This window comes from Pseudorasbora parva, chromosome 10 (assembly GCF_024679245.1).
Source record: "Pseudorasbora parva isolate DD20220531a chromosome 10, ASM2467924v1, whole genome shotgun sequence".
Classification (NCBI taxonomy): domain Eukaryota; kingdom Metazoa; phylum Chordata; class Actinopteri; order Cypriniformes; family Gobionidae; genus Pseudorasbora; species Pseudorasbora parva.
The window spans coordinates 26282134-26296071 of NC_090181.1; the positions used below are offsets into that span (position 1 = coordinate 26282134).

A 13938-nucleotide genomic window follows, 5' to 3' on the forward strand; every position below is an offset into this window, starting at 1 on the left:
AAAAGACACATTCTGGTATGTGCTTTTTTTCCTTCCCAAAAAAAATTCATTATGGTGGTCTTTTCCTGTAGATTGAATCTTTTAACTCCCCGGCACCTTAATCAAAAGGGAAAAGCCCTTCCTCTCAGCAGTGCAGAGAAGAGAAAGGCCAAGTGGGAAAGCCTACAAAACAAACAGGTATTAACTGACGGAAAAAATTGCAGTGATAATTATAAGTCATCATACCTGAATTAAGTCTAATCATACTGTGCACAAGTATTTCCTCCCTCTGAGAGCGGTAATGGTCGTACAGAGGTTTGACTCGCTTCAGATAACAGTCTTTGGTTGTATTTCTGTTCCATCTGCTTAGATTTTAGTTCCGGAGCTCTGTGCCATTCACCCCATCCCAGCCTCTTTGTGGAGGAAAGCTGTCTGCCTTCCCAGCATTCTCTACAGACTTCACTGCCTTCTGACGGCCGAAGAGCTGCGGTCTCAGACAGCCATTGACGCTGGTGTAGGGGCTCAGACCCTGCCTCCTGATTTCAGGTCATTTGAAAAGCCACGAATCAGACGCACTACACTAACTTGCTCTTTTTTAAAACCTATGAAGCTCCCTTCATAGGTGGTATTTTAAGAGGTTGTAGGCGCACTCCTGACAAGTAAGGCTGTTCTAAAATGTAGGCAACATTATGGTGCCTCTTCTACTTTGATTTGACAAAATTCGTCAACAAAGCAAATAGGGATGGGCATGATTAATCGACGATCGATAGTTGATCGTTTTGTCGATCACGTTAATTTGTTATTGATTAATCAAATGCATTTCTTATATATATTTTTTTAAATGCAGGTTGTAGTGTGTGAGGCTTGAAGCAATTAAATGGATTTCACTGTGTGGCAGCACATTTTACCACCAGGGTACAATATTCAACACCACCATACTCTCCGTTTTGATTTTAAAAAAATACTCATGAAGAGGTCACGGCGAAGTGTGGAACTTTTTTGATTCAAAAACCTAAATTGTTCACTGGAAACATTGCAATGCTGTGTATAAAAGAACAACATGTGACGAGTCAAATGATCTACCACTTAAACAAAGTGCATCCATCCCTGGTTAATGTCGATTTGACGAGTGACGATTTGATAGCATTTAGCTTAGCCCACTAAGCCCAGTTTATTCACTATGGTACCAAACAGAAATCAAGTTAGAACCGACCAAACACCTCCACGTTTCAGACACGCTTCTGCTGTGCAAATGCATAGAAAAAAACGCCATGCAAGAAAAACGCATATGCACGCGCACATTTGCTTTGGATAACTGAACGTTGTTTACTGTCTGCCACAAGATGATCTTGTAATAAAGATCTCATCAAGGAAAACCACACTGCATTTTTGTATTCATTGCATTTTTGAATTATAAAAGTAAAATAATTCACTTTATTATAAAAATATTAATGACTAATCGATATTTGATCGTTAATTCTCCCGACAACTGGGTAAGAAAATTGAATCCAATGCCCATCCCTAATAGCAAATATGCTTTGTGGTGAAACCAATCTTATAATGAACTCTGTCAAGCCTTGGTTTAAAATGCATACAAAATGATGAATGGAATAAAGTAATTGCTTCATTCAGTTCTGAAAAATATTGTAAAAATGTTTTAATTAGTTGTTATCATTGGCCAATACTTTTTGTTTGACTGTTAAGTGTTGGAATTGGGGCTTTTATTTTGACGATGCTGAAGATGCAGGGCTTGTATTTTGACAGTGCTAAGTATACCCGCTCCTAAGCTCCAATTTTCCAACTTCATTAGTTCACTGTCTGTTTAGCAGTTGTCTAATAAATTAGTTGACAGAAATGTTATACAAAGAAAATTTTACTTTCTTATATAGCCTAACACTGACACAAAAACAAATCCTTAACAAATCCTTGATAATAGAATCAAGGAATTGCCATCAATCAATCAAAAAAAAAAAAAAAAATCAGAAAAAAATATATTAATTATAATTTCTAAATGGCTGTTTAACCTGAATTTGCCATGTGCATTGTGCTTTTATTCGCATGTTGTATAGTTAACTTAGCAATATGCTAACATCAAACTCTATTGTATTCAGTTTAGTTATTAGGATGGCACAGAGTTACTGTCTTTTATAGGGTTTTACATTTTGGTTAGGACGCTACCTTAGAAAGCAGCTGGCTTCAGCATTGTGTTTTTAGGAAGTTTACCCATCTGAGTCATAATCTCACTGAATATTGACCCCAGGTATCCTAATTTGGATTTCGGATGGAAGAAATCCATCGACAGCAAATCTTTCATTTCCTGCCCCAGTCCATGTATGGAAGACGACGATCACTGTAAACACGGCACAAGCTCAGATTCAGACCACACTGCCGAGGAGAGCTGCAGTACGGAGCGCTCCCAGCCTCCAGAGGGCACTCTCCCCTGTGAGAACTGCAACACACCAGATGTAAAGCTAGAAACCCATGTGCTCCCTGTGACTGATGTCCAGACGCTGAACAAAGACAAGAGCGACTGCGTCTGTTCACGAAACCTCCCTAACAGCACTCGGGGCTACAGTGACGACCTCCCACACAGACATGACATTTGCCAATGCCCTCAGCTGGGCCCTCTGGAGAGTGACCTAACAACGCAAACCACTACCTCAGTTCCTGTGCGGCCCTCTCCAGCCGGCGAGCCCCAGCCCAAGCCCAGCGATGAATGTACCCCAGGCAGGAACTCGGATCTCTGCGACAGACATGTGAAAAAACCTACCTCAAACTGTTGCCCCAATCCAGAGATGGCAACCAGCACCACAGCACCTTTAGAAGTGTCATTGGAGGTCTCTGACGTGACAACAACCTGCACAGGTCCAGCCTGGGATTCTCCGAAAACCTTAGGCCCCAACCCCGGCCTCATCTTGCAGGCCCTGACCCTCTCCAATGCCAGTGATGGCTTTAATCTGGAGAGGTTGGAGATGTTGGGCGACTCTTTTCTGAAACACGCCATCACCACCTACCTGTTCTGCACTTATCCTGATGCCCATGAGGGCAGGCTGTCATACATGAGAAGCAAGAAGGTATGATTATCATTAAAGGTGCCCTAGAATGAGTTGAAACAATATGTTAAATTGTTCTCTGATATCTACATAGAGGGTATGTGGCTTATTTAAGGGCAAAAATTGTCCAGATACAGTTTTACAGGTCCATTTACAACCCTATAAATTGTTCTTAGGATGTAATGCTCTGTTTTTTCCTTATTTGGAAGAGTCATGAATATTAATGTGGAGCTCTGCTCTGATTGGCTTATTTCAGCCCCTTACAGTAGTTCAGCTTAAGTTGTTCAGCTAAGCGGCTCACGACTCCTGACTGTCAGAACACAGACCGACTGAATGACACTTTAAGCAGAACATCTCAAATGGAGATTGTTTATTGGTGTTTTCAGATCATCCCCCCCGTTTATCCGTTTATAATAAACATCAACCATGACTGTTGACATTTTTTATCAGTGGGAAGGGTATGAAAAGTCCTCACGTCTCCTGCACAGCCTGGAACATGACATTTGTGTCCACGAGAGCTGCCGTTTTTGCTATCTTCAAGTGTCGCTTGTTTACCTTCACTCCCGATGATTCGGCTCCGTCAGTTCCGCCTGACAATGAACATGTTCGGACAGATGCAAACGTTGGAGGCAAACATATTAATGATCCCCAGCGGTTGCGTCACATGCGGCGTTATGTTGAGAAATTCTTCATTTTCCGTGGTGTTTTTCATGTACGAGATTTACATTAGAAGTAGGAGCCATTATTTCACTATGTCAAGGTTAATTACATTTTTCATTCTAGGACACCTTTAATGTACGAATCTTTTTCTTTTTTGTACTAATGTTTACTTTTCTTACATGTAAAAAAAAATACTCACTAGTTATATTGTACTTAGTTTTATACACTATTCTTTGTTTATTAATAAATATAAATAACTAATACATATAAATAAATTTATATAAATAAATTTAACCCCTTAACTGTCACTGCTAGTGGGACGCTTGGTGCTCTACCCCCCATTTTTTTTCATATCACATATTTTAGTAGTCATCATAAATAAGGTATAATTCGAAAGTTTATGAACTCAAAATTCATCCTGTGAAAACTGTTTTAAAAAATTGAACATTGCGTTACCATGGAAATTATTTTAGCAGGCTCCTCCCCTAGTGGGCGGTGTCAGGTTTCATTGTTATTTTTATTTTTATAGTCAAAACCTTTCCCAATCTTGAAAAAACAGACTCAAGATGTATCCAAAATGTAGCCGAATATATACTAGTGTCTGTGAATATTAAACTGCAAATTACTATTTAAATATTACTCCTGCAAATTCTGGATAACAGGCGTAGATGCGAGGGTGCGGCAGCGCGCGCCAGCGTGTGCACACACACACACACACTCACGTGTCTCTGCACACAACATACAATGATTACTTTTTAAACAGCATATGGCCTTTAAATGTTTAAATGTATGATTTACTTATAATAATTATCATCATAAATAATAAACGTTTTAAATTTAATTAAAAATTTTTTAAATAGTTAAAAAAAAACGAAAAAAAAAAAAAACATTTTGCTGTGGTACCAACATTGGTAGCCTACTGACTACCGTAAAATGTTTATGGTATTGGTACCGACTACTGGAACTTCTACTACACTCTTTCAGGTGTAAAACAGTTTGGATTGTTGTTAATATGAGAATTGATGCATTATTTAAGAGTTTTAAGTATTGTAAAACATGAGTAGCTCTTGGCGACTTTCATTTTTAAAAAGTAGCTCTCAAATGAAAAAAGGTTGGAGACCCCTGCTTTAGAGTAAATAAAAAAAATAAAATAAACTTTTATTTTACAATTTTATTTTACAATGAATTTTACAGTAAATTTAAACTTCCTTAACCTTTTCATACTTTAATTTTTTGAAGTGCTTATGCAATAATCTGCTATAATAATAATAATCTGCTGTCTTTAAAACAAGACCAAACATAGGTCTATATTCCAAAAGCATTCTTGAATTACAACCATTTGAGTTTGGATAGGGCATTTTCATGTCGGGGTGGCAGTTTAAGGGGGTTAAATACTATATTTTAAATCTAATTATTATTTTAATTAATTTGTAATGTACTTACTTAGTATTATACATAATTCTTGTGTATTAATATACTGTAGATAAATATATTAATGCATTTTATGATTCAATAATACAATTTAATAATATTATATATTTATTTTTACAATAATAATTTCTCTTTGCACTAATTTCTTGCAACTACTTGATACTAATTACTTGGACTAATAGAATTTTTGCTAAATAAAGTCTAATGGATTCATAATATTTGCATACTAAATTGTTATTGGTTTTTTATCACACATCTCTTTGAAATTACTGATGTCAGAAGATGCTAATTTAATTTACTGCTACCATTTATAAAGACGTTGGCAGCTGCTAGGCCTCTATTTAAATATTGATACATTTTTACTTCATGTGTTATATGGATAACAAACATTTTGCCTTTGTTATTTCCAGGTCAGCAACTGTAACCTGTATCGCCTGGGGAAGAAAAAGGGCCTTCCTAGTAGAATGGTGGTGTCCATCTTTGATCCCCCGGTAAACTGGCTTCCTCCGGGCTACGTTGTGAATCAAGACAAAAGCAGCACGGACAAGTGGGACTCAGATGAGGTATGAGTCAGAGAGCATCTCTATTTGTTTACCCAATAGCTCAAGTCGAGCTTATCCCAATATCAACATGCATCTTCATGCACAATTACAAGTCTGTTTACATGGCTCTGTGCCTTGAGCTGAGGAAAATCTTGGCAGAGTTGAGCTGCAGCTGTTTTCTGTCTCTCCCACTAGGGGGCAGGTTTATCCTTTCTGCTTGAAGAATAAGGGCTGGATTTATTTATTTTACATGAAAAATATTAGATGTAGTCAGTTGACACACCTTTGGTGTGATTTTAAGCTAATGCCAACAAATCTTCCACCGTTCACTTGTCATCTCTAGGGTAATTACTTCCAAACCTCTAAATACAAGAAATTGATGAATAAGTTAAAGGTAGCAGCTTGACTAATTATAGCTGAAATGTAATAATGCAACCTACTGAGTTAGGAAATTATCCTTATACAAATTGGAATGCTTTGTTAGGTAAAAAGCCTAATATGGAAGGCTAATGGGGCATGCAAATAAATTACTAATAATAATGCAATGACAATATACGCTAATGTGTCAGGTCAAGTAAAGTTGGTTTAATCAGTTTATTAGATGAAGGGTTAATTTAATTTCTGTATTTTAATTACACAGTATGTCAATCCCAGTGCTGTCATTCAAACAATGTGCAAATGTGATGACCATAAAAACTCATGTAAATCTATGAATGGTTTACAATTTTAATAAAGTTTGTGTTACTAAGAGTTGCAACGATGCATTATTCGATCAAAAGTTACAGTAAAGACTTTAGTGTTACAAAAAAAGTCGCTTTAAAAGTACTGTTCTTTTGAGCTTTGAAAAAAAAAGATTCATGGTTTCCACAGAAATATTAAACAGCACAACCATTTTTAAGATTGATAATTCTAAGAATTGTTTCTTGATCACCATAACAGCATATTAGAATGATTTCTGAAGGATCATGTGACACTGAAGACTGGAGGAATGATGCTGAAAATTCAGCTTTGCCATCACAAATAAAATACATTTCAAAATTGAAAACAGTTATTTTGCATTGTTATAATAATATTGCTGTTTTATTGTATTTTAAACAAATAAATGCAGCCTTGATGAGACTAAAAGGCTTGTTTCAAAAACATTACATTAATCTGTAATTTGGAAATTCAACCTCACCATATCGCAGCCCTCACGATAAGGTTATTTAGATATGTCATGAAATTCAAGAAATCTGCAGCTCTTAAGCCAAGAAACATGTCAGGACAGGAAGAAGTGCTACAATTATTTAAAATATATAATATATTTTTATTAAATATAAGCCAGAGTTTTCCATCTGTGTTTAAGCATATGTGATATATTAGGACATGTGCACAGAAGTAAGAAAAATGGAAAGAACTCTGCTTCTGGTTTCTACCAGCCCTGTCCATGGTTTCGACGGAGACTGGCTGTATGTTTTGGGTCGCTCTGTGTGGTTCGAGGTGTATATGTATGGTACATGTGTACTAAATTTGCCTCGGGTGCTGTAATTTTAAGTGTCACTTCCATGTATTATTACAGTATTAGGTGTCATGGGTATTAACCTTTTAATGAATATGCAATAGACGTTCTCTCATATGGTCAAAGTTATGGCATATTAACAATAAAAAAAGATTTTTAGAGTCCGTTTCAGCTTTTGAATCGCATTAGATTGGGTGAGTCATTGACTTGGACCGTTAGCCTCGGCTCTGTTAGAGCTCTCCTGAGCAAACATAATACTGTGGTTGAACTAAAACACTTTTAAATTGTAATCTTTGCAAATCTGTTGTAGATACTGAGCCTTGGCTTCACAGGGCTCTTGGACTCGACGCTCCCTTCGTGATGTTGTTTGGTTTGGGTTTTGGAGCTGTATGACATTGGGAAATCTGTTTTTGTTTCTTAGAATAAAGATTTGGCCAACGGAAAAGCCAGCGATGATGAGGATGACGACGATGAAGCAGAGGATGCTGAGGTCGAGCCGTTTAAAGAAGAGGTCAATGTGGAAGATGATATGGAGTACTACTACGATCACATCCGATTCATCGATAACATGCTGATTGGCTCCGGCGCCTTCGGGAAGAAGATCTCCCTTCAGCCGACTGAGCCTGGCTACGAATGGAAGGCACCCAAAAAACCTCACAACTCCCACTTTTCCCCAGACAGTGGCGCTGATGAATTCGACTACAGTTCCTGGGACGCCATGTGCTACCTGGACCCCAGCAAAGCTGGCGAGGAGGATGATTTTGTGGTGGGCTTCTGGAACCCTTCCGAGGAAAACTGTGGCACGGATATTGGGAAACAGTCCATCTCCTATGACCTCCACACCGAGCAGTGCATCGCTGACAAGAGCATAGCCGACTGTGTGGAGGCCCTGCTGGGGTGCTACCTCACCAGCTGTGGGGAGAGGGCAGCCCAGCTGTTCCTGTGCTCCCTCGGCCTGAAGGTGCTCCCGCCGGAGAAGCAGAGCTCAGGGGGGTCGGCTGAGCTGCAGTATGGCTGGCTGAAGATTCCTCCGCGCTGTATGTTTGACCACCCAGATGCTGAACGGACCCTCAACCACCTCATTTCAGGCTTCGAGAACTTTGAAAAGAAGATAAACTACACGTTTAAAAACAAGGCATATCTTCTGCAGGCCTTTACGCACGCCTCGTATCATTACAACACCATAACAGGTCCGTGGAAGTTATTTAGTTGCTTTTAAGAATCGTAAGATTGATCGATTTCATCAATATTGAACTAAATTAAGATACTGCTTTGACTCTTTTTTCATACTATTTATTTTTTTGTAGATTCCCAATTTGTACAATAAAATAGGTAATAATAATTGTTTTATAGTTCTAAACATATATGTATTAAATAGATTAATGTTGTAATAAAAATGTATGTATTATGTTATTTAATATTGTAATATTATTACAATTATGTTTAATTATATATTTAATTATATACTATTTAGAATCAGACCGGTAATCATTTATTATTGTTGTTGTTATTTTGCTACTCATTTTTGTTGTAATCTGTGGTACTTTAAAAAAAAGTTTTTTTTGTTTTGTTTTTTTTATAATGTAGTTTTATATAATTTAAACTACATTATAAAATAAACTTTGTTTAAATTACCACAGATTGCAACAAAAATGAGTATTATATAATTGAATAGAATGAATGTAATTATTACTATTAAATTATATATTTAATTATATACTATTTATTAGAAACAAACTGGTAATCATTTATTATTGTTGTTGTTATTTTGCTACTCATTTTTGTTGCCATCTGTGGTACTTTAAGCAAAGTTTTTTTTTTTATAATGTAGTTTTATATAATTTAAACTACATTATAAAATAAACTTTTGTTTAAATTACCACAGATTGCAACTAAAATAAGTATTATATAATCTAATAGAATTATGATTATTATTACCATTACATTAAATTGTATAATAATAAAATATAATATTTTTTAATTATTAAATTAAATATCTTGCATAAACCTCATAATTTTCTGGAGTTACCCATGAATTTAATGTAATTTTGGTTCTTCAGTTGATTTGGGTGACTTGCATTGAATATATTGTTGTATATCAATCATGTCAGGTACCGAAATTTACAAAAAAAAAAAAAAAAAAAGATTTGTACTAGTATTTCAAGCAACCCTAAGTGTGAGATTAAGTATTCTTATTATACCATTTATTTATTTTATTTTTTTATAGAACAAAGTGACACTTTTTGTAAGACCTAAAACAATAACTCGTGAACCTTTTTTCTGATTTATTATTAAGAATAATTGTATTATAATCTTTGCTGTGTGAAAAATACTGTATTTCCACTTGTGTTTTTCCACAATGACCTCATGTCATGTGGTGTGTTGTGACTCTGTTATATTAATGATCTGTGATTATTAACGGTCTCATTTTAACCTTCTTTGTTAAACTCTGAACTTCGGACAGATTGCTATCAGCGGTTGGAGTTCCTTGGTGATGCAATTTTAGACTACCTCATAACAAAGCACCTTTATGAAGATACCCGGCAGCACTCTCCAGGCGTGCTGACCGACCTGCGCTCTGCACTTGTCAACAACACCATATTTGCTTCCCTGGCTGTCAAGTACGATTACCACAAGTACTTCAAAGCTGTCTCGCCCGAACTGTTCCACGTGATCGATGATTTTGTGCAATTTCAGCTGGAGAAGAATGAAATGCAAGGAATGGATTCGGAGGTGAGCTATCATCCCGCTGTTATCTGTTAAAGTTATTAAGCCTTGGAAACGATCATTTCATTTATATGCCATTGTCAGCATAGATGTATAATGTTTCATAAAGATTAAGTACCATGACATCCTATCACTGGCAGTCATCGGGAATCTGGTCTGTGTTTGTATTTGTTTTCGTTTTTGGATTGTAAAAATGCAGTTGGATTTAATTTATTTTGAAATGGTTATCTTGGCACAGAATCTAGTCTTGTTTGACTGGAAAGCATTTTATGCCTAAGGGACAACACTGGATACTGAAAGAGGAAAGACAAATTGAATAAAATAAGTAATGTTCCCCTTAATTACATAGCTGGGTAATGTTGTCCCCAATATTGAACATTTAGGTCTTATAAGTGTAATACTAAAAGTAATTGATCGCAGTTCATTTCGAGAGGAAATACCATTACGGTACAACATAGCTGTACCTTTAAGTTATGACCACATTTTCTGCAAATCATTTTCTGCTGTTTGTTCTGTGTTATTAGTTTGGGGATGTGAATTTGACATGGATAAGCACAGTTTTCTGTCCTGAGAGGAAACACTTATTTTCTGTGTACGGGAAAGAAAAAATGGAACCGGAATTGTTTTTACTCTCTCGTAGCTTCGCCGATCGGAGGAAGATGAGGAGAAGGAGGAAGACATCGAGGTCCCCAAAGCAATGGGAGACATCTTTGAATCACTAGCTGGTGCAATTTACATGGATAGCGGGATGTCACTTGAGACAGTTTGGCAAGTGTATTATCCAATGATGAGGCCGCTCATAGGTAAGGGCCAAAGGCGTACAGACGAGTAAATCAGTTCTGCGTTTCTGTTCCATCTGATTGTTTGCCGCCTCATGTGGCGAAGACCATAAGTTCAGTCATTTTCAAATATCGTGCCATTTTTATGCATGATGAAATGTCAGATTGAAATGCTCCGCTTTTGTTTTGGTCTCGTTTTCTAGAAAAATTCTCTGCTAATGTCCCTCGATCCCCAGTGCGTGAACTCCTGGAGATGGAACCGGAGACTGCTAAGTTCAGGTGGGAATGTCTTTCCCTTATACACAAGCAACCACTTAACGTAACCATCTGAAAAATACACACATAGTGCAAATTTGAATGTGCAAATACACTAAAAGCTACTGTATCAGTGTGTGGTTCATAGCAAATAGGAGTCATTTAAAAATTTTTGAATCCTGACAATTTCTGAGTCCCTACAATCTGCCTATAAGAGATTGGAATCTGTAATGTGAGTACAGCTGGATGGATACCAAAATTATAGATTCAATGCATCAATATTGATACTAAAGACCATATTACATTTGTGGGAATAATAATTATTGTTTTGCAGCCCAAGAAAGATATTGAAATACTGTATAGTACATTTATTCTTACTACCAGTATATCACAGATTATAAAGTATTGTGGTGTCGATTGTTAAATGTATTTTTATATTGTAATAATTTCACTATGAATCTCAAAATTAATGTAGAAACAACATAAAGACAGTAGTCTATATTTAAAACATTTGCTTAATGGCTTTTTATTTGTTTGCCATTTATTTATAGCATTTACCATTACAGTATAATTGAAAGCTATAAATTTTAACATTTTTTAGGCTTTAAAAATATATGACTTTTAATTTAAGTGAACTTAAAACAATCCTTACATAGGATTTATATGTCAGATCAATTCACATGCATATGATATGCACTTTATTGCGAGTTATATGCATGAACCCCACAACACTAAACCTACCCAAAGGGTTTACAGTGCATAGATGCACATAAAAAGTCAATCGGGCGTATAATTTGCACGATAAATACAATTCCTGCTATAGATTCGCATTTCATGAGAATGTGTGATATATGACTGATCTATGGCTGAGCCCTAGCCAAAACTGTGAATGCAGATTTGAATTTAGCAGTTGATGACCTGACTTATTGAATGTTCTTATCACACCGGTGTGACCGTATGCTTAAAATGGTTAATTATCAAAGCTGCATTCAAATCCTTTTGGCTCAAAAATCTGAGGGGGCGCCTCTGCCCGCCAGTACCGCACTGCATTCTCTTTCGTGTCATGTCGCACATAAATGGTTTAAAAGCATTTGCATGAACAGGGGTGTTGTCATATAATGTAGCGCTAGCCAATGGATGGTGGGGGGTGGGGGGGGGGGAAGATGCTGCGTTAATTGCTTATTCTGAAATGTTTTTAACAGATTAAATTGATTATATGCATTAACGCATGAATTTTGACAGCACTAATGTGGTATAGCTTTGTTTCCATCCAAAATTGCGAACTGCAATATCGCATTAAACATTCACAAATTTGTTTCTATCCAGTGAGTGAAGAGAACAGAAATGCATACAAATCTTGACACACCCTAGTGCAGCCAGAGCGTCTAGCAACTCTCCGTTGGCTTACGAGCTGGAAAAACCTACTCTAAAACTCTAGTCAGGCCAATCACATCGTGTATAGAGTCAGTGGGCTGCTTAACATGATGTTGACGGTTCCACATACTACTTGACAAAAAAGAAGCTGGTGAACAGCGGTCTTTTAAATCGTCTTTGGGAATGACTCTGGAAGACTTAAAGGGTTAGTTCCCCAAAAAATGAAATTGATGTCATTAATGACTCTCCCTAATGTTGTTCCTCACCCGTAAGACCTCCGTTCATCTTCGGAACACAGTTTAAGATATTTTATATTTAGTCAGAGAGCGTATCCAAGTTTATGCGCACTATAGTGTCCATGTCCAGAAAGGGAATAAAAACATCATCAAATTAGTTCATATGTGACCTCAGTTAGTTAATTAGAATCTCTTGAAGCATCGAAAATACATTTTGGTCCAAAAATAACAAAAACTACTTTATTCAGCATCGTCTTCTCTTCCTTGTTTGTGTTCAATACTCAAATAAAGATTCAAACAGTTATAAATCAGTGAATCGATCAATGATTCAGATCGCCAATGTCACGTGATTTCAGCAGTTTGGCACGCGATCCGAATCATGAATCAATACGCTGATACACAACCGTTTGAAGGTGAGTCATTAATGACATCAATTTCATTTTTGGGTGAACTAACCCTTTAAGCCCAATTGATACTTCTGCGTCAAGTGTACGCCATAGCTACACCATAGGCTGTGTGTGGCGCGCGTACCCTACGACGTACCCTGACGCGCACCTCAGGTCTGCTAGAACCACTCCCTCAGGTATGTAAATAAAGAAATACATCTGCGATAGGATTGCGTATGTTCAGAGATGATAGTTTCATCCTATATCTGCTATATAACAATATTTTGCAGTGCAGAGATTCTTTGTTAGTGAATCAATACATAGATCTGCTTTGTATAGTTTATTTATTTTCTCATTAAAACCAAAGATGTTAATCAGATTAAATCAAGAACAGGAATACATCACTGAAACGAAGTTCGTGGATGGAAGGAAGGAAGGAGGCGGGAACCGGCAAACGTTCAAAACTTTAATACAAAATAAATAAACAAAACGAAAGTAAAACCACGGGCAGCCCCTCACGGACAACTGCCCACATACACACACATAATAAAACGTGGGCAGCCCCTCACGGACGACTGCCCACACACACATAATAAAACATAAACAAAACATAACATCAATTCCAGGCCTGGTCCTCTCTCGTCTTCCGCTGCCTTTGCTCCTCCTTTTATGCTCCCGTCACATGGCCGCGAGACGAGATAGGTGTGTCATGCAGCTGGCACTCATTAACACTCGTCACCGGCCCACTCGCGCGGTCCCTCGCCCCGCTGCCTGCCACAATCACAATGGGTGCATTTCGTTTTGAGATTTCAACGGAATGAATCTCCGCCACAGCAATCGATTGAAGCGCTAGTTAGTGCGCGAGCAACCTGAAAACAGCGGCCACGAGCACACTGCAGGATTTCACAAACGCATTCAGTGCCAGATTGTCTATGTTACTCTACCAATCAACTAGAGATGCTTAATTTGTATTACATACAAGAACTCAAGGTGAAAGAAAAGCCGCTATCTACCGCCA

The 13938-nt window shown here is 37.2% G+C and overlaps 1 protein-coding gene across 1 annotated transcript in view; it reads left to right on the top strand.

Annotated features, from left to right (window-relative positions):
* Positions 1–13938, top strand: part of dicer1 (dicer 1, ribonuclease type III) — a 49722-nt gene that overhangs the window by 30647 nt on the left and 5137 nt on the right. Inside the window, exons 21-28 of the mRNA XM_067455692.1 lie at positions 72–177; positions 350–525; positions 2240–3053; positions 5534–5686; positions 7585–8353; positions 9628–9896; positions 10531–10693; positions 10873–10948. Of these exons, the coding sequence (XP_067311793.1) occupies positions 72–177; positions 350–525; positions 2240–3053; positions 5534–5686; positions 7585–8353; positions 9628–9896; positions 10531–10693; positions 10873–10948 (2526 nt within the window). The remainder of the gene's footprint in view (positions 1–71; positions 178–349; positions 526–2239; positions 3054–5533; positions 5687–7584; positions 8354–9627; positions 9897–10530; positions 10694–10872; positions 10949–13938) is intronic.